Raw genomic sequence first — 21,372 nt, 5'->3', positions numbered from 1 at the left:
AAGGTGCTGTGGAGACAAGGGAGAACGCCCTGTGGAGACTGGGGTGACACTGCCACCAGTCAAGGTACATCTGAGGCGACCAGAAGCTGGAAGAGGCAGAGAAGGACCCTCCCCTACAGGTTCTAGAGGGAGCACGGCCCTGCCCACACCTTGACCTTGGACTCTAGAACTGAGACACTAAATTTCTGTCGTTCTGAGCCACCCAGTCTGTGGTACCTTGTAAGGGCAGCCCCAGGAGATAGGCCCCCTAGGTTTCTTTTCTTTTTTCTTTCTTTTTTTTTTTTTGCGGTATGCGGCCTCTCACTGCTGTGGCCTCTCCCGCTGCGGAGCACAGGCTTCGGATGCGCAGGCCCAGCGGCCGTGGCTCACAGGCCCAGCCGCTCCGCGGCACGTGGGATCCTCCCGGACCGGGGCACGAACCCGTGTCCCCTGCATCGGCAGGCGGACCCTCAACCACCGCGCTACCAGGGAAGCCCCAGGCCCCCTAGGTTTCTGCTGTGAGGTGGGAGGTTGGGGGAGAGGACCTTAGTACATGCCTCAAAAGGGGTGCAGGCAGAATAAACACAAATGCCAGGCGTGCTGGGTGACCAAGCCCCTCTCTAGGGCCTCGGAGGTGAAAGGGTAGGGGCCTAAGACCACTCAGAGGTGCCGGCTCTCCCACTGACCTTCCAGATGGGGCCTGGAGTTTTCCATCTTCTCATTCTACTGCCCACCCATGTTCCCTTTCTTTTCTCTCTCCTCCATGCTTTCATAACCAAAAAAAAAAAAATTTTTTTTTTTTTTTACTTTTTCCGTGTTTTTTTTTTTTTAAAGTAATTACAGAGCAGGTAGTCGTTGACGCAAACCTCCCTTCAGTATCAAAAGAGTCTGTGGGGCAGGAGAGGGCTGGGGGCAACGGTGGGGGGCGGGCTGAGGCCGCCCCGCCCCCGGCCAATGGGGACCAGGGGCCGGGAATGGACTCCCCCAGGGCAGGGCCAGGGGCTCGGGAGGCTCTGACCACGTGGCTGTCTCTTCAGTTTAGAGGGCGGGGCTGGGGGTGGGGTGGGGACAGGCGTCAAACTGCAAAAACTGAATCGTAAAAGGAGGGCTGTTGGGCGTGAGGGGAGAGGACACCCCTGAAAAAAGCTCCTCTCTCCCCCGGAAGGCGGAGGGCCGGGAGCAGTTGGTCGGGAGAGCGAGGAGGAAAAGCGGAGGGTTCCGGCCACTCCCGTCCTGCGTCCCCTCCCGCGACCGGGGAGGGGGGCGAGGCCGGAACCCCGGGGGTTCCATTCCCGGAGCCCCGCACTGTCCTCGCTGGGGCGAGATGCCCTGGGGTGCGGACGCGGGTGGGGCTCCGAGCTGCCTGCCCCGACCTCCCCTGTGCGGGGCTGGGGCTGGGGGCAGGGTCCCGGTCCGGCCCCCGCCCCGGGGGTGCCCCCCTGCCCGGCGGGCCGGAGGCTTCAGATCTGCGTCTCTTGCACGTTCTCCTTGGAACCGCTCTTGAAGAGCAGAGGTTCGTGGATGGAGTTGAGGCCGGGCGGACCCTTGCCCCCGCAGCTCCCGCCACTGGGGTTGCTGCTGTAGTGCGCCTTGAAGGCGGCCGCCACGTAGTGGTGGTGGTTGATGTGGTCGCGCTCCAGGGCGGGCAGGGCCAGGTGGCTGTCCCCGCCCACGCCGCCCCCGCCGGCCACAGCGGCGGCGGCGGCCACGGACACGGCGGAGGCGGCGGGCAGCTCGTCCTCCACGTTGATGATCTCCACTGTGCGCGTGGGCCCGTGGTGCTTGTGGAGCTGGTGCTGCTTGCGCAGCTTGTAGAAGGCCACGAGCATCACGGCGGCCATGAACGTGATGGCCACGAAGCAGCCGATGATGATCTTGGTGGTCTTCATGACGTCGTCCAGGTCCTTGAGGGCGTTCTCCGTCACGTCCGTTATGGGCACCGTGAACGCCTTCTCCGTGGGGCGCGAGGAGCGCGGGGCGGGCGCCGTGGTGGACGACGAGGCCGGGCCGGCCGCCTCCCCCGGCCGGCCCCCGCCCCAAACGCCGTCCGTCGTGGGCCCCGGCGGCTCCTTCTCGGTCCCCCGCGGCTGCAGGGCCTCCTCCCCGGGCTGCGTTTCCAGGGTCTCCACCGTCACCGTGGTGAAGTAGGTGTAGCCGCCGCTGCCCCCGCCGCCGCCCCCGACCCCGGGGCCGCCCCCGCCGCCCCCGGCGCCTCCAGCCGCCACGGGGTCCACGGCCGAGACGTTGAGCGTGGCCGAGGCGGTGGTGTTGCCGGCCGAGTTCGTCACCATGCAGGTGTACTGGCCCGTGTCCTGCACGGTGACGTTGGTGAAGTTGAGCGTGCCGTCGTGCAGGACAGAGATGCGCACGCGGTAGGAGCCGTGGGTCATGAGGGTGCCGTTGGGCGTCAGCCAGTTGACGGAGGTCATGGACGTGCCCGTGCGGCACTTGAGCTCGGCGGCCATGCCCTCGGTGACGTTGAGGTCCGTGGGCGGCTCCACGATGACGGGCGCGTAGCAGGTGAAGTGCGACTGGTCCAGCTCGCCGATGTAGCGCCCCTTGAGGCCGGCGGGCGCGTGGCAGCGCGCGCAGCACGTCGTGTTGCTGGGCACCGTCTCCTTGAGCCACCAGCTCAGCCAGAGCACGTCGCAGTTGCAGTGCCAGGGGTTGTGGTTCAGGTGGACGCGCTCGAGGCGGTGCAGGGGCGTGAAGAGGTCGTGGGGCAGCGACATCAGGTTGTTGTGGGACAGGTTGAGCTCCTCCAGCGACTTGAGGTCGTCGAAGGCGTTGCGCTCGATGGTGGCCACCTGGGCGTGCATCAGCCACAGCTTGCGCAGGCTGGTCAGGCCCTGGAAGGAGCCCGGGCGGATCAGGTCCAGCCGGTTGCCCGACAGCTCCAGCTCCTCCAGGCGCACCAGGGCCGTCAGGTTGGGGATGTCCTTGAGGTTGCACATGCCCAGGTTGAGGTAGCGCAGGTTCACCAGGCCCTCGAAGGCTGCCTCGGAGATGTACTCCAGCCGCTTGAGCTCGCCCAGGTCGAGGCGGCGCAGCGAGGGCACGCGGTTGAAGGCGTACGACGGGATGCTCTCGATGGGGTTGTTCCGCAGCCAGAGCTCCCGCAGCTTGGACAGGTACTCGAAGGCCTGCGTGGGCACTGTCGTCAGCCGGTTGTCGAACAGCTCCAGGGTGTTGAGGCTGGGCAGCCCGTTGAAGGCGCCCACCTCGATCTTGCGCACCAGGTTCTTACTCAGCTGCAGGATCTCCAGGTGCCGCAGGTGTTTGAATGTGTCCGTCCGGATCACCTGGGGTCGGGAAGGGGCGACACCATCAGTGATACTGATACTAACGGAGTCGACCACAGAGGGTTTTTAAAATTTTTTATTTTATTAAAGTATAGTTTATTTATTTATTTATTTATTGGATGCTCCCTGTGGCTTGCAGGATCTTAGTTCCCTAACCAGGGATCGAACCCGAATCCCCTGTGGTGGAAGCACGGACTCCTAACCACTGGACCGCCAGGGGAGTCCCTAAAGTATAGTTGATTTAATGTTCATTTCTAATGTAAAGCAAAGTGATTCAGTTGTACATATATGAAAATATATGTACATATTCATATATGAAAAAGAATATATATACACATTCTTTTTCACATTCTTTTCCATGATGGTTTATCACAGGATATTGAATATAGTTCTCTGTGCTATACAGTAAGACCTTGTTGTTTATACCTTCTATATATAATACTTTGCATCTGCTAATCCCAAACTCCCACTCCAACCCTCCCCCCTCCCCCCTCCCCCTTGGCAACCACGCGTCTGTTCTCTGTGTCTGGATCACAGAGTTTTGAGTGCTGGTGAGGGTGCCGAGCCTCCCCGTCTCTCCACCTTTGCTGTAAGACCATGAGCTCACTGTGGAAAGCAGTTTGATGGTTTCTTATAAAGTCAAACAGAGAGTTAGTCACACAGGACCCGGCCATTCTACGCCCGAGTATTTCCTCAAGAGAAATGACAGCAGATATCCATCCAAAGGCCTGTGACGGGTGCTTGCAGCATCTGTGTTCAGTACAGCCTAAGCCGGAAATGACCCAGCGTCCGGCAGCAGATGAAGGGCCCACGCTCTGTGTCTGTAGGATGGAACACTATGGCTCAGCAATGACAAGGAATGAACTTGCCACACAATGACTTGGATGGATCTCATGGGCGTCAGGCTGAGCAAAAGCAGGCAGATGCCAAGGAGCACATGCCGTAGGACCCTGTCCATTCCACAAAGGTGTGTGTGTGTGTGTGTGTGTGTGTGTGTTGGGGCAGGGGGAGGCCAGTCTGGGAAGGGGCACGAGAGAACTTTCCGGGCCGATAGGAATGTCCCTAGTTGGGGTGGTGCCTACAAGGGTGAGTGTAACTGTCAAAACTCCCCAGACTGGGGACTTCCCTGGCGGCCCAGTGGTTAAGAATCCACCTTCCAATGCAGGGGATGTGGATTCGATCCCCGGTAGGGGAAATAAGATCCCACATGCCGTGGGGCAAATAAGCCCGCGCGCCAACTAAGCCCACGGCGCATTACAGCTAGAGAGAAGCCCGCGTGCCGCGACGAAGAGCCCGCATGCCGCAACTAAGACCTGATGGGGCCAAATAAATAAATATTAAAAAGAAAATCAAACTCCCCAAACTGTACCCATCACATGAGAGGCATTTTATTCTATGTAAATTACACCTCAATCAAAAAGATTAAAAATAGGGAACTCCCTGGCCGTCCAGTAGTTAGGACTTTGCGCCCACCCTGTGGAGGACCTGGGTTCGATCCCTGGTTGGGGAACTAAAATTCCACAAGCCGTGTGGCATGGCCAAAAAAAAAAAAAAAGATTAAAAATAGTTACACCAGCAGCTAAGATGCATCGGGCACTTCCTGGGTGCCGGACGCTGTTCTAAGTGCTTTAGAGCCGACAACTCAATCCTCCAAACTGCCCTGTGAGATAGGTGCTTCTTCAATACACACGACTCTGAAATCCACAGAGCTCTGAAAGCCACATTTCTCATAACTTTGGCACCAAACCTGATCAGAAGTCCTGTGAAGCTGTTTAAAGCTTTTATTGATCCCACTCATGTGACGATTCAAAGATTCCACTCTAGAAACATACCCAGATTTGATAAGGGGTATAAGATCAACTGGGGGTGCTGTAAAAATCTATGCTGTATATTAATACCTTTCTAATATCAGGGGCCCAATCAACTAGCCTCAAGTGTTTCACATGAGGGATTAAGAATTATCTCCATCTAAGCGGGAGGAGATGGAGGCACAGAGAGGTGCAGTGACTTGCCCAGGGATGCACAGGAGGGGATGGCAGATCTGGGATTGGACCGAGCTTGTCTGGCTCCAGAGTCTCGGCTCTTAATCCCTGAACTTGGCTGCCACCTCTCAGGCCTGAGGCTGATGCACCACAGAAGGGGCAGTGTTGGGCTGGGCACGGAAGGCAGAATCTTACCAGATTCTCCCCACTGATCACTGAGCCAGGTACACTGAGGCACAGAAGACCATGCAGCCATCAGATAGCGTTTCTGAAGCCTAGTTAACGCCATGGAAACACTTGCATTATAATGTTAAGGGGATAATGGTGAACTCTAGGTAGCATACTGTGTGCTTGTCACTTTGTAGAACTAAAAAAAGCAGCCGAGGAATTAGGTATCTGCGTCTATGCACCGAGAAAAGACTGCAAGGAAATGCCCTAACCACTTCTTAGTGGTGAACTCCAGCGGATGAGGATTATGGGCAATTTTAACTCGTTATTTTTCTCTTTAATGAACAAAAATTACTTTTTTTTTTTGGCCGTGCTGCGCGGTATGTGGGATCCTAGTTTCCTGACCAGGGGTCGAACCCGTGCCCCTGAAGCGGAAGTGCAGAGCTTTAACCACTGGACCGCCAGGGAAGTCTGCAAAATTATTTTCAAGTAGAAAAACACTGTAAAAACTTTAAGAAAAGACTCTACCTGGGAGGCACCCAGCATAAGGAAAATAATATTCCTGGTACAGTTATCATCATAATAACAGCCACCATTTCTGCCAGCGCGATCCAACAGAAATACGACACCAGCTACCTGTTTAATTTTAAATTTCCTAGAGGCTACATTAAAAAAAAAACCAAGACAGATGAAACCAATTTTAATAATTGATTAGCCCAATAGGTCCAAAATATTATGATTTCAACATGTAACCAAGAGGGAAACTTACAAATGAGATATTTTACTCTCTTTTCACACTAAGTCTTCGGGGGTCCGATGTGTGTTTCACAGTCCACGCCCTCGGCAGCAGGTCCTGCATTTCCCCTCAATAACAGTATATTGTGAGCGTTTTCCCATATCATGGGTATGCTTCTAAAACCTGACTTCCGTGGCCACCTAGAATCCCTCCCCGGGGCTCCACCTCCTTTCTGATGTTGAGATGGAATTGCCAAGGTCAGTTTTTGTTGTTGTTGTTGTTTGTTTTTGTTATTTTGCGATATGCGGGCCTCTCACTGTTGTGGCCTCTCCCGCGGTGGAGCACAGGCTCCGGACGCGCAGGCTCAGCGGCCATGGCGCACGGGCCCAGCCGCTCCGCGGCACGTGGGATCTTCCCTGACCGGGGCACGAACCCGCGTCCCCTGCCTCGGCAGGCGGACTCCCAACCACTGCGCCACCAGGGAAGCCCGACAAGGTCAGTTTTTTATTTTCCTTAACATGCTTCCGCCTCCTCTCATTTCTGGCAGCGAACACGGGCTAATCTTTAGAACTGGACGAGGATCACGAGGGCTGGCCTGGGGTCTCTGCAGCCCGCCGGCGGTGTGGCCCATGCGGCCGTGCCTGTGTGCGGTGAGAAGAAGGGGGCGCCGGAGAGCCTTGGCCTGACAGCCCTCGGGCCCTGGAGCCGCAGCTCTGCTGCGTGGGCCGCTGGAGCCTTGGTTTCCTCCTCTGAGGGACCCCGGGAAGAGCCCAGCCCCTCGCCTCCCACCGTGTTCTCTTGCTGCCTGTCCATCCCGTGAGGTTCTAAACAGCACAACGAAAAGCTTTCCTGATCAAACAGGCCCCTTTGCTTTGCTCGACTCTTGAGTTTCCCAAATATAATAACCCGAGAACCCTCCTCACAGGCTGCCTTTTATCACTGCCCCGGGAAACGCTGGCAAAGCACCAAGCAGGCCTCTAGTTGCTGTTTCTAATAATAATAATAGTGGTAATAATAATAAGAGGATCCAGGCATTACTAATCGCTAGGGAGAGAATGAAGTAATGATCCAGTCATTACTAATCGCTAGGGAGAGAATGAAGTCTGAAGGTCAGACTTGAGGGTTTGGACGGACAAATTGAGAACAAAGGGATTGCTGGCCCAGGTGTTGGAGTCGCCCCCTTGCCTGGTCTGAGTCACATGTAGTTCCGGGGGCTCCCCAGTTCCCAGCAAACCCATCTGCATGCCCCACCCTGCCCCCGCTCCTCCCGGGGTCCCTGTTCTCACCGCGGCCCCTCCAGCCTGCCTTCCCAGTCGAAAGCGGGCCTGCAGCCTAGAGGCCCCTGCATCGTCCACGGCCTCCCCTTGTTAGGGTTGGTCAGCCAGCAAGCCTGCCGGTTCTAATCCTTTTGAATGTCTCATCTTCTCTGTCCCCACGGTCCAGCTCAGGCCTCAAACTGCCTGGCCTCCAGTCTCTCCCCTCAAGTTCATCTCCAGGGCCTTGCCACACCCAGAGCTGGCCCTGCCTCTGCTTTCCTCTAGAGCCCTCCGTGGCTCCCCAGTGCCCTCCAAGGAAATTCAGCCTGCCTTGGAAGCCCCGCTTGGCCTGGCCTGTAGGCTCCCCTCACTTGCAGCCCTCACTCTGGCTGCATTTCAACCAGCATCAACTTCTTGGCGCTATCTCACAGGCACTCCGCCTTTGCATACACTCTCTCCTCTGCTCAGAATTCCCTTCCCTTTTCATCCACCTCGAAAACCCCTGCTCACTCCCTTGGACCCAGCCCAAATGTCTCACACTCATCCATCCATGCTTATTTATTTATTTTTTGCGGTACGCGGGCCTCTCACTGTTGTGGCCTCTCCTGCCGCGGAGCACAGGCTCTAGAGCGCAGGCTCAGTAGTTGTGGTGCAAGGGCTTAGTTGCTCCGCGGCATGTGGGATCTTCCCGGACTGGGGCACGAACCCGCGTCCCCTGCATCGGCAGGCGGACTCTCAACCACTGCGCCGCCAGGGAAGCCCATCGCTTATTTATTGAACAGGGATAAAGGAGTTCTGAAGGGGCAAATGGAGGAGGACCATTCTCTGTGGAAGGGCGTTGTAATGTCAGCCCTACAGAGCCGTTTCGAGGATGCGAGGTAATCGGTGAGATTCGCTCAGCACAAGGCTTGGCACTTGCTGCAGTGATGAATGCCAGGCTCTGGGCTGGGTGTCCCCATCCGTCAGCTCAGCTTGTCCCCACCGGCCCTGCAGGGCAGGTGTTGTTAGCTCACTTTCACAGAAGGAACCACTCAGCGAGGTTACTCGATGAGGGGTTTGAACCCGGGCAGAACACAGGCCAGCATCGTGCCCCGTTTCCGAGATCAGGAGCTGAGGCTCCGTGAGGTCAAGCGACTCAGCAGGGCTGCTCACCTTCCCCGGGGGAAGTGGGAAGCCTGCAGCTGGGAGTCCAGCCCAGGTCCCCCTGATCCTCTGGACAAAGCAACTGAAACCACACCATGTCCATAAGGTGCGTCCTGGCAGAGCCCGAGGCTGCGGCTGCTCCACGTGCTTTGTCCCAGTTGCGATGAGAAGGGGGTGTGTGAAGGGAGATGCAGGGGCACTCCCACAGCGGGTGGGGTCCCCCCACCAGCCACTTGAATGATGCACTTGGGAATAAGCAGGACGGGGGTGTTGCTGAGAAGGGAAGTCTGGTTTTATTGAGGATGTGCTGTAGGATTGCTTAAAATAGTGAGTCCCTTTATTTTTAACAGGATTCCAGTCTTTTCTCCCTCCTCCTCTCTGCAGGGTGACTGGGGAGTAGCCTAGTGGGTGGGGGGTGGAGTCAGGGCTGGGTCTGAATCTCGGCTTTGCTGTTGACCAGCTGTGTGAACCTGGCTGAGTGTCCTAACGTCTCTGAGCCCACTTTCCTCGCAGGTCCTGCAGGGTTATTGTGAGGCTTGGACAAGATAATGAATGCTTGGGACATGGCAAGCAGGCAATAATACATATTTTTAAATTGTTGGTGCAGCTGATAATCATCATTAACAATTGTCCTGCCTCTGGGCTTCCAGTTTCTTCCCCAGCCTCTTTCCTCTACATCAGCTGTCAGAATTGTCTAAGATGCAGTTCAGACCCTACCAGATCCCTGCTCACAGCCCTCCCATGGCTCCCTATGACCCTCAGCCTGGTGTCAGCGGCTCTGCAGGACCTGCCCCACTGGCCTCTCTTCGACTCCAGCCACAGGGAGATGTGTGGGGTTCTATGCGCTCCCCAGGCTCTGCTCAGCCTCTCTGCCTTTGCACAGGCTGTGCCCTCTGCCTGGAATGCCATCTTCCCCCGAGTTCTCTGGGATGTTCCAATCGCTTTCTGCCGGGAGGCTCTTTGGCCTCCTGTTCACCGACTCAAAACAGGCATTCTCTTATCAGACCCTTCTCACGCTGGTTCAGTGCATCTGTCTCCTTGTCTAGGCTGCGAGTCTTCATGAGTAGAGACTCCATCTGAGTCATTTCTGCATTCCCTGCACTCAGGTCAAGGCCTAGTTCATGGCGGACTTCAGAATGGACAAGGCTCATATTTGGAGAGTACCCACTGTGTGAGTCAATGTGCCTGCACGGCTTTCGTCCTGGGTGACAGCACCCAAAATGTTGAAATCCTCAGTGACAGAACTTGGGAGCTGAAAGAGCACCAGTGTTCTGTTTTTGGTACTGTTTCCAACTTATTCTTCTTTTTGCCTTAAAGTCCATGTGTCTGATATTATTAAAGACACACCAGCTTTCTTTAGGTTAGTGTTTGCCATCATTTTTGCTTTCATCCTTTCTGTCTTTATGTTTTAGGTATGTCTCTTGGATTTTTTTTTTTTTTTTTTTGGTGGTACGCGGGCCTCTCACTGCTGTGGCCTCTCCCGTTGTGGAGCACAGCCTCCGGATGCGCAGTCTCAGCAGCCATGGCTCACGGGCCCAGCCGCTCCGTGGCATGTGGGATCTTCCCAGACCGGGGCATGAACCCGTGTCCCCTGCATCGGCAGGTGGACTCTCAACCACTGCGCCACCAGGGAAGCCCTGGATTTTGTTTTTAATTCAGTCTGAAAATCTCTGTCTTTTGACAGGAAGTTTAGTCTGTTTACATTTATTGTAATGACTAATCTATTTGGAATTATTCTTCCTATGTTTTTTCACGCTTTCTATTTGTCCTGATTTTTTTTTTTGCAGCCTATTCATTCCCCTTTCCTATGACCTTTTGCAAAGATTGAGTTTCTTATTCTATTTCCCCCATTTACTATCTTAGGATTTATGTATTTTCTCTCCTTTTAGTGGTTAGCCTTAAGATTTAGCATGCATACCTAAAGAGCAAAGCCAAGCAACTCCTCTCCTCTTCTTCCAAACAATACAAGGCGGATCCCATCTCTGACTCTGACAAAGTGCCATGCAGGGCGGGTTTCTAATAAGGCAAAAGGGGGGATCCAGTATGTGTTAAGTGCCTAGTATTCACTGGACCCTGTGCTAAACACTCTGAGGTCATGATCTCCTTGAATCCTTGTGGAAATCCTGTCACATGGAGATTATCAACCACACGTCCCTGCCTTCCTTCTTCATATTTGATGGTTTACAGCCGAGGGAATGGAGGTTCACTGAGGTAAAGTCATTTGCCTTCAGTCTCACAGCTCCAAAGTAGCAGAACTAGGACTCAGAGTCGGCTTCTCCTGAATCTAAACACCAGGTCTCCACCATGCGCACCCACCTAAACCAAGAGGGTTGGGCTGTGTGTGGGTTTTGGTGTGTTTTTTGAGCTGCGGAGCCCGTTCATTATTCAAACATCACCCATGTGGTGATTTGCTCATTTGACAGATATTCTTTGAGTGCCTGCTGTGTGTCAAGCATCATGCCGGTTCTGGGGGTCCTGCATGGACAAGACGGCCATAGCCAAGTTCCCAGAGCCTGACCTTGAGAGGGGAGGAGAAACACTAAACATACTATTATGCAAATGATCATTCAAGTGGTAATGGTATAAAGGGATCTGGATCTGGGGAGCTGCCCTGGTTGCAGGGGGAGAGGCAGGCTTGTGGCCCCTTCACAGCACAATTTGAAACCCCTGAGGCCAGATGATCTCAAATCCTCTTTGAGGCCCAGGGCCTGCTCACTGACACAGAGTGGGATAGACAAGGTGGGGACTGGTTCTCGAAGCAGGCAAATCCCCCTGCCCTCCCAGCCCGACATCTTTGGCCTGATGGGACGCTGACATCCTGTGATGTGGCAGAGGAGCTGGGCCTGGGGTCCTAACTACCCAAGTCACCAAGTCCCCTCCCTCCTTCAGCCCACGTTTGCTAAGCCCTCCCCAACCTGTGCGCCCGGTGCTGTGCTGATTGCCAAGATGCAGACACCAGTCAGGCACCGGAACATGGTCGCATCAGTGACCACCTCCCAGCCTGACGGGGGCTTCTCCCCTCTCTTTCCATCCTGTAACTCGGCCTATTATTTAGGGGACTTTCCACTTTGGTGGTGGTAGGTAAACACTACTAATTCTAGAAAAAACTCTGTTGTGTTCTGTTGGGATTTTTAAGAAAATAAACTGTCAAGAAATCCCTTATTAAAAATTTAACTGTGGTTGGAAAATGATGGAGTAAATTGTTCATCTTAACGCTATTAAGATAAATTGCTTATATGGGTTTTGAATGTAATGAACCGATAACAGAAGTTTAGCAAGCTTACTGCGGGTTTTACCTTGTTAATTATTTTGCGTTCAGAATTTAACGGCCTTTTCCCCCCATACCGGCTGTTTTTATGCCAACTCCTCCTATTTCTTCCTTCTCTGAGATCAGGGACTCGTGCATCGCTTTTCAGTAGGGATTTCCCTGACCGCCAGGATGTGGCCAGAGCCGGCCAAGCATGGGGGCCCGTGTAGGCCCCCGCCTTTGCTCACTGAGCCCCCCTGCCCTGCCCCAGGCCTAGACTCGGCCTCCTGGGGCCTCAGTCTCCTCTGTAACGTGGGGACAGGGGCCCTGAGGACTAAGAGAGAACAAGCATGCACCACGACAATACAGCCCAGCTCAGGGGCAGGGTGGCCACTCAGAATGCAGCACCCTCTCCGTTACCCCCCCACCGCCAAAAACAAATCCTAAATTTGTCCCTGCTAGGAGGTTCCAGGCCATGTCAGGCAACCCCTCTAACAGGGGTGGGGGGCATCCTAGAGGCTCCATGTCCCACCCCCAGCGGCCATCCTGGGCGAGGGCAGATGGAACCAGCCTCGGCCTCCACCATGGGCCGGCCAACCTCAGCTACAGGAGGCAGGCAGGAAGGGCTCTGGCCAGAGCGAGAGAGGAGAGAGCCTGATCCCCACGGGTCCTCAGCTGCCCAAATGACCACTGTGCTCAGACAGACCTGTCTCATCCCCGGCCCCCAGCCCTGCCCGGCTGTCATTGCAGGTTGAGCCCTGCGGCCTGGTGGTTAAAGCTCTGGGGTCAGACAGCCGGGGTCCTGATCCAGACTCTGCCCTTTACTGCTTCTATGACTTGGAGCAAATTTCAGACCCCCTGGGGCCACTTCCCCATCTGTACAGCGGGGCTTATAAGATCTGCAGCCTAGAATTGGGGAGAAGTTGCCCTCAACCCCCAACCCAGGAGCCCAGATAGTATGTAAACCTGCGTGCAGACAATGCAGGGGCGAGCTCTATACCAGAGGGGGGTGCCAGCCGCTAAGTGCACCCCAGCTTTGCCTAAGATGGTGGGTGGGGGGCAGTGGGGTTAGGCTCAGGCTCAAGGCACGCCCCCTCCCCCACTTGCACCTCCCTCTCCTCCTTGACTGTTTCACTCAGCTCATCTCCATCTAAAACACACTGGCATTGGAATTCCCTGGCGGTCCAGTGGTTAGGGCTCCACGCTTCCACTGCAGGGGGCACGGGTTTGATCCCTGGTCGGGGAACTAAGATCCCACATGCCGTGTGGCACAGCCCAGAACACCAGCATTGGGGCTTCCCTGGTGGCGCAACGGTTAAGAACCTGCCTGCCAATGCAGGGGACACGGGTTCGAGCACTGGTCTGGGAAGATCCCACATGCTGCGGAGCAACTAAGCCCGCGTGCCACAACTACTGAAGCCTCCACGCTTAGAGCCTGGGCTCCGCAAAAAGAAGCCACCACAATGAGAAGCCCGCGCACCTCAACAAAGAGTAGCCCCTGCTCACTGCAACTAGAGAAAGCCCACGCGCAGCAACGAAGACCCAACGCAACCAAAAATAAATAAATAAATAACAAAACAAACAAACAAAAAAACACTGGCATTGTGCTGTGCACCTCCTGCACTGTCTCTGTTTCCTCCCAGCTTCACCAGGGCAGGGATGTGAATCTGTCCTGCTCACTGTGCCTACAGCAGTGCCTGGCACACAGTAGGTGCTTAATAAATGAATCAGGTATGTGAATTGGGTGATGGACCAGCCAGGGCCGGTCAGACACGGGAGGGACAGGCAGTGTAGGGAGAGGGACGCGTGAGTCTCAGCCTCCTCTCAGTCGGAGCCTGTTTCCAGGTGGAGACTTCATGGTGGCATCTTGGGGATCACACCTGTGCCCGGTGTGGGCAAGCACAAAAAGTGACTTTTATCTATTCAGGGACAGCGTGTTTTTCGAAGGGAGGGAAGGGTGTCTGAGCCCAGCAGGGGGCGTCCCTGAGTAAGGTGCGGCTGGGACACCCAGTTTAAGAAGGGTCTTCCCTTGGGGGAACATGGGCCATTTTAAAGCCCAGGAATGACGTGATGACTCTGGCTGAGGGTTGGGGAACAGACTGTGGCCAGGTGGCTGGGAGGAAGCTTGGGGGAGTGTCCTGATGGGCAAGGTCAGGCCAGAGCAGGGACTCCGGAGATGGAGTCAGGACTCGATTACAGTTCTGTCATCAGTTTGCCAGGGTGGAGAGCCCAGTAGCTACGAATTAGGAAGCATCAGGAATGGCACTGAAGAACCCAAGGCAATCTACAGATTTGATGCAATTCCTATCAAATTACCAATGGCATTTTCCACAGAACTAGAACAAAAAATTTAAAAATTCGTATGGAACACAAATGACCCTGAATACCCAAAGTGACCCTGAGAAAGAAAATCGGAGCTGGAGGAATCAGACGCCCTGACTTCAGACTATACTACAAAGCTATAGTAATCAAAACAGTATGGTACTGGCACAAAAACAGAAATACAGATCAAAGGAATGGTGCTGAAGAAATCCAGTCTTGCAGCCTGCCTGCCTGGGCTAAGTCCCAATTCCACTGACTGTGGCCTCTTGCACCAGAGTCTTACTCCTGCACCTCACTTTCCTCATCTGTACAGTGGGGATAAGAACAGGCCCTGCTCACAGGGTCGCCGTGGGAAGGGCTTGGAGCAGTGCTGGGTCTGCATGAATCGTCTTCCACTTTCCACCTCTGAGGCCCTCAGTCTGCCCAACTGAGAAGTGGGGGTGAGATCTGGGCCTGTGGTGAGGTTCAGAGGCCACATGGCTCGGCAAGACGGCAAGCCATTCTCTGATGCATTAACTTAACAGTTGTATTTGGGGACCTACAGTCCATCAGGCTCTGTGCTGAGTGCTGGGGCCAGTGGCAACCACAAGTGTGACCAACAGATTTGGGCACCAGAGGGACCCGTGGGCCTGACTGGAACGGGGGCTCAGAGAAGGTGCCTCTGAGGCCAAGACATTTCTCTGACTCAAGAAAGATGACAGTGACCGACCCTGATGATGGTCTCGCTATCAACACTAGCTGGACCTCTCAGGAGCTGACCGCTCGCCAGCCCCTCTTCCCTCATCTGAGCTGCTGAGACCACTGAGTCCCCAGGGCCCCCAAGACCACCTGGCATGCAGTGGTTCTCATTATATGCTGGTCCAAAGGTTAAAGACATGGAATTTCTTGGTGGCTCTAAGATGGAAGGACTGTTATCCCCATTTTACTGATGACAAAACTGAGGCCCCGATGAGTTCCATAATGTTCTTGAGGAGTTGTGATTCAAACCCCAATGGTTCCTTACAATCTTAAGTGCTGGTGTTACCTAGGTGATTGGGAAACTGGAAGAGTATTCCAGAAAGAGGAAACACCATGTGTGAAGGTGCTGAGCTAGGAGGGAGTGGAAAGGGCCAGTGTGATGCCCGGGATGCAGGAGGCTGGAGGGGGGAGGAGTGGGGCTGCGTCCTGAAGGACACTTCCTTCATCAGGGTAGGTACCCGAGGGGACACCTCAGGGTCTGCTCTTCAAAGAAGCGGACCAGCTCTCTGGCATCAGACTTGCCCCGTGAGGTGTGAGGCAGGAAGCGTGTATCCCCCTTTCCTGAGTCGCTCACCAACAAAGTCTGAGGCAGCCTTGGTGCTACGCCCCACCTCCTGCCCCAGCCCGAGGCAGGCAGGCCACTCTCAGGGAATAAATGGGGGAGGGGCTCCACCCACATCTCCTCCGGCTCGAAGAAACTAAATCTAAAACCAGGCAGAGTGAGAGCCCCAGACTGGAAACGATCTAAATGCCCATCAATAGGAATGCGTACAGGAATTGGGGTATCTGCATCAGATAGAATGGGATCCAAGGATACAAAAGGAAAAGGGGAAAAGCCACAGCACAGGAAACACCAAGGATGCGTCTCAGCAGCTGTGCTGAGCCGAGGAAGCCAGACATGCAGGAGTGTAGGCGCCTGGAGGACTCTGGGGAGGGTTGTCTCTGGGGAGAAGGGGGAGGAAATGAGGGGAGAGCACAGGGGTCTTCAGGGGTCTTTATTTTCTATTTCTTGCCCTGGTGGCACTGACGTGGCCCTTCTCTTTCTGATGACCTTTTGAGCTGGACATTCCCGTCCGTGTTCGTATGTGTGTCTTACACGTGATAATAAAAATAAGTCAGGAAGAAACAGACAAGGCATCTGGAGTCCCATTTGACAGGTGTGGAAACTGAGCGCCAGAGGGGGCGACGGGATGATCCGGGGTTCTGGGGGTGCTTCCAGGGGAAGGAAGGAGGAAACCAGAGTCGGGATGGAAGCCGGAAAGGTTGAATTAGGCATCCCGTCCTGGGGGGCCTGGGTGTGGCCCCGGAGGCTGGCTGCTCCTTCCTGCGCAGGTGACCCGAGTGTCCCACGGGCCTGCAGGAGAGGACAATGCCGCACCCCTCGGTCCACCATTCCCTTCCTTCAAGGGCTCTGGCTGGGAAAAGTCCATCTGGTCAAAAACTCCCTGTATTTCCTGATGCCGGTGGGATCGGCCACCCGGAAAATCGCAAACTAGCATGTAACTGAAAAGCATTTCTGGTGTTTGCCTTGGTCACGCACTACGGTGGGTTCTTCTTTGCAACAGATCGACTTTCCTAAAGCGGAACCCTGGCTGGCGGGGCCTTGCTTCTCCACGGTGGCTCCTGGGGCCCGGGGCAAGCCCCCGGGCTCACTGCCCTCTGGGGGACCTTGGACAAGCAGGTGAACAAGCCACCTGCGCCTCTGTTTCCACATCCGTCAAGTGGGAACAATCCCACCATCAAGGAAACAAACGAGTCAGGGCAAATCCTCCACAAACTGTAGTTTTGCCTCCGTCCTCCAGGGGAAGGTGAGCAAATCCCAGTGTAGGCCTTTTTCTTCGGCTTGTGTAACGTTTTGTACTTGTTATCTTTACGTTTAATTTTTCCTGATTACAAAAAGTATTAAATGCCCTCACCGAAGAAAATTTAGGGAATAAAGAAAACATAAAGAAGAAATTAAGGGAATTCCTTGGCGTTCCAGTGGTCAAGACTTGGTGCGTTCACTGCCTTGGGCCCGGGGTTCAATCCCTGGTCGGGGAGCTAAGATCCCACAAGCCTGGCGGCGCGGCCAAGGGAAAAAAAAAAAGGCACTGTGAAAGGGTCTGGGCGGTCCCTGAATTTTGTTTTAAATTAAATTTTAGAGACACATTGGACATACTCCTTGCATCCTTTGAAAAGCTCAGCATGACCTTCTAAGCATTCCCCTGTGTCCTTCAATTGTCTTCGAAACTCCATTTTGAATCGCTGCATGAGAATCTGTCGTAAGGATGTGCAGTGATTCACTGAACCGGTGCCCCAGTCGTCAGGAACTGAGACGGCTTCTACGTTTTGACTGTAGTGCCATCCAGCATTCAACACGACTCTCTGGGCACCTCTGAGGATCTCAGGATGGGCTGATCTCTTTCTTAGGATGGAAGCCTATTTCCTTGTCAAGTGACTCCACGCGCCTTGCCCACAGGACCTCACGGTAGACCCCTGGAGGGACCAGGGCAGCCCCCTAAAGGCCTGGGTGGGTCAGCATACTTTGTGAGGTTAAGTACATCCTGTCTTCTGACCCAGCAATGCCCCCGGTGTACATTCCAAACACATTATCATGCCGCAGTCCCCCAAGGGTTCCTAAAGGAGGCTTTGTGGTAGGAGCAGCTCGAGGCTTCCTGGGGGTGGGTGGGGCAGGGAGGGGGGGGGGACGCCCATCAAGGAAATTCTGCAGCAGTTAAAGCACCCGAGCACACACACGCACACACAGGGCGATGTGGACGGCTCTTCACAACCCAGGCCAAGTGAAAACGGCGGACAAAGAAAGCCATCTAGAACGCACCTTCATTTACATAAATTAAAAACACCTGCACACAAAGCAACACTAAGCATTTTGCAAGAACTCACACAGGCAGAAAGATCCAGAGTAAACACATGAGGGTGGTTGGCTCTGGGGGAGGGGAGGGGAGCAGAGTAGGGGCAAGGAGAGGAGGCTGTGACCTGTGACCGAGGAAGGGGGCCCAGGGAGGACCCCTGCCTGCCTGAGGAGGGGGGAGCTGGCTGAGGCCAGCCCAGCGGCACAGCGTCTATGTGGACCCAAGTGCACAGGGAAACAGAGGTGTCCCTGGGCCCGCCCGGTGGTGGCAGGTGCCCGGCTTGAGTGGCAACAGGGCTACAGGGCAGAGGGAAGGCTAGTCCCCAGGGCTTTGCCTAGAAGGCATCTCTGTAGGCTCAGCCCCTGTCCCCGTGGCCACGTGTGCTTGGAGTCCCTGTGCTCCCTGCGTGGTCCTCGCCCTCGCTGGACCGCAGGCCAGGGGTGAGTGGGAACAGGTGATGGGAACCTCAGGGCTGCCCCAGTTCTCAGGGCGGGCACTGCAGGATTCACCCCCTGCTCCCGCTCACAGAGGCTCCCCCGGTCTCTGCCAGGTCCCCTGGGGCTGGCCTTCCATTCTCAAATAACTGCTGATCACCTACTGTGCGCCAGACTCTGGTCTAGTGCTGCGGATGACACAGGGAGCAGGGCAAAGTCCCTGCCCTCATGGAAGTGACCATCTGGGCAGGACCCAGATGACAAGCAGGTGACCGTGGACACTCGAATCTCCACAACTCAGGCCACCTCTACAGAGCTTTGGTGCCGGGCCTCGTGTATGTGCACCTTGGGGGGGTCACAGCCTCCGACTCCATGATCCCTCTTCTAGGAATTTACCCCAAGGGCAGCATCCAGAATAGTACAAAGAACAAGAACTGAGGATGTTCACTGCAGTGTTGTTTACATCAGTGAAAACACTGGGTGGCGCAGTGGTTAAGAATCCGCCTGCCAATGCAGGGGACACGGGTTCGAGCCCTGGTCCGGGAAGATCCCACATGCCACGGAGCAGCTAAGCCCGTGTGCCACAACGTGCGCCTGTGCTCTCAAGCCCGCGAGCCACAACTACTGAGCCTGCGTGACACAACTACTGAAACCCATACCCCTAGAGCCTGTGCTCCTCAACAAGAGAAGCCACCGCAATGAGAAGCCTGTGCACCGCAACGAAGAGTAGCCCCCGCTCCCCGCAACTAGAGAAAGCCCATGAGCAGCAACGAAGACCCAAAAATAAATAAACAAATTTATAAAATAAAATAAAACACTGGAAATAAGATGGGACTAGTTAATTAACTGGACGCTCACGCATCGGAATCCAATGCAGTCATTAAAATCCACGTAATAGACAAGTATCAGAATCAGGGAGAAAGATATTCATGGTTGAACTCCTAGGTGCCAAAAGCCAGTTGCCAGCCAGTAAGAAATGCGGTGATTCCATTTTTTCTTTTTTTTTTTTTTAAAAACCCAAAATATCCATTTAGAGACCCAACCCTGTCGTGCACACAGAGGTGTGCCTGCAGAGTTTCTGAATAAAAAGACACCAGATGTTAATGGGAGTTACCTGTGGTTGTCGGATTACACTTGGCTTTTGTCCCTGTGTTCTTACTTAGGTATCTTTTCTAGTTTTTCTAAATTAGTTTGTATTCATTCTATAATAAATCAGTTAAAACCACATTTACATAGGCACAGAAAAGAGCCAGGAAGGCTTTAAAACAAAATGTAAACAGTAGTTATGTGTATCTAGGCAGTGGGGCCAGGGTTGAGGTTTTTCATTTCTTATCTGGATAATTAAAAAGTTATTTGGGGGCTTCCCTGGTGGCGCGGTGGTTGAGAGTCCGCCTACTGATGCAGGGGACAAGGGTTCGTGCCCCGGTCTGGGAGGATCCCACGTGCCGCGGAGCGGCTGGGCCCGTGAGCCATGGCCGCGGAGCCTGCGCGTCCGGAGCCTGTGCCCCGCAACGGGAGAGGCCACAACAGTGAGAGGCGCGCGTAACGCAAAAAAAAAAAAAAAAAAAAAAAATTTGGTAAAACCCCTCTAATGGCGGCCCCACTCCTCCCGCCATCTGCGAGGTGTCCACTGAGGGAGGAAGATTCCATTGAACATTTTGAATCGTTCACTTTTGCAGACTGGACATTCCCTGGCCTCAGGGAATGTGCAGTCTGGGGGTGGGGTGGGGTCGGAGGTCTCCAGAGCAGGGGGCTACAAGAATCCCCAGGGGTGAGAAACGAAAGCGTTAGGATTTCAAGACATGCTTCCCATCCTTTAACGTGGCCATTTTTGTGCAAGTTTTATCATATACACGATCCATGGATGCTGTAGACATTTGCATGACTTTAGTAATAAAATTCATCTATGTATATTCTGACAGGGATGTGGGTCACATCGTTTGGAGACCAGTGGCCCGGGAGATGGGGTGAGAGACACACGAGCAGACAGGTCCAACCAAGGGGTCCACTCAGACCTACAGAGTCATCCTCTCTCCTTTTCCCATATCCACTTTGCTGGAAAATCCTGCGGTCTCCACCTTCAAAACAGACCCAGGGTCTTCCCTCGTGTTGCAGTGGTTAAGAATCCGCCTGCCAGTGCAGGAGAAACAGATTCGAGCCATGGTCAGGGAAGATCCTACATGCCGCGGAGCAACTAAGCCTGTGCACCACAACTACTGAGCCTGCATGCCACAACTACTGAAGCCTGCATGCTTAGAGCCCGTGCTCCACAAGAGAAGCCCGCTCACCGCAATGAAGAGTAGCCACCCCTTGTCGCAACTAGAGAAAGCCCGTGCACGGCAACAAAGACCCAACGCAGCCAAAAAACCAACCGACCAACCAAACAAACAAAAAACACCACCAAAAAACAGACCCAGAATCTGTCTGCTCCCCACACCTCCACTGCAACCAGTCTGGGCCAACTTGGGGCCGCCAGTCTCTCTTTCTCGTGAACTCTGCACCAGCCTCCGAACAGGCCTCTCTGCCATCGCCCTTGCCCCTACAGTCCCCACACCTTGGCCAGAGAGAGACCCAAGTCAGAGCCCGTCTGTCCTCTGCTCAAAGCCTCCCCTGGCTCCTGTCTCATGCAGAGAAGAGCCCAAGTCCTCACCGTGACCCCGAGGCCCCTTTGTCCCATCTCTGTCCTCACCCCCCGCCCTCTCCCCATAGTTCACTCCGCTCCAGCCATGCCAGGTTCATGGCTTTTCCTCCTACACAGGCAGGCTCTACCCCAGGGCCTTTGCACCTGCTGCCCCCTGCCTGGAATGCCCCACAAGGCTCCCACCGTCACCCCCTCCAAACATTTGTTCAGATGTCACCTTCTCCATGAGGCCACCCTGATATCCGTGTCTTTTTTGTTTTTTTTTTTGGCGGATCCGAGGAGCTTGCGGGATCTTACTTCCCCGACCAGGGATTGAACCCGGGCCCCTGGCAGTGAGAGCACCGGGTCCTAACCACTGGACCACCACGGAATTCCCAGAGAACCACTGTTTTAAAGGCATTTGGTCAATCCCCTGTCCCCATGCAGGCCTCTCCTATCCCAGCCCATAGAACCAGGAGAGAAGAGGGCTCCGAGCTAAACTTGCCCTCCCCCACTGCACATCCTGGTCTGACCCTGGGGAAGAAGAAGGGATCAGGGCCCCCATCTGACTGTCCTGGACAGCCTGGGGACCA

The 21,372-nt window shown here is 54.7% G+C and overlaps 1 protein-coding gene across 3 annotated transcripts in view; it reads right to left on the bottom strand.

Annotated features, from left to right (window-relative positions):
* Positions 1 to 1,299: 1,299 nt before the first annotated feature.
* Positions 1,300 to 21,372, bottom strand: part of LRRC4B (leucine rich repeat containing 4B) — a 38,969-nt gene continuing 18,896 nt past the window's right edge. For all 3 annotated transcript variants that reach the window (XM_030849930.3, XM_060289135.2, XM_060289136.2), the window contains one exon: positions 1,300 to 3,281. In XM_030849930.3, the coding sequence (XP_030705790.1) occupies positions 1,440 to 3,281 (1,842 nt within the window). In that variant the 3' untranslated portion in view covers positions 1,300 to 1,439. The remainder of the gene's footprint in view (positions 3,282 to 21,372) is intronic.

The sequence above is a fragment of the Globicephala melas genome, chromosome 19, assembly GCF_963455315.2.
Source record: "Globicephala melas chromosome 19, mGloMel1.2, whole genome shotgun sequence".
In the NCBI taxonomy this organism is placed as follows: domain Eukaryota; kingdom Metazoa; phylum Chordata; class Mammalia; order Artiodactyla; family Delphinidae; genus Globicephala; species Globicephala melas.
This window is presented reverse-complemented; position numbering and strand designations above follow the sequence as displayed.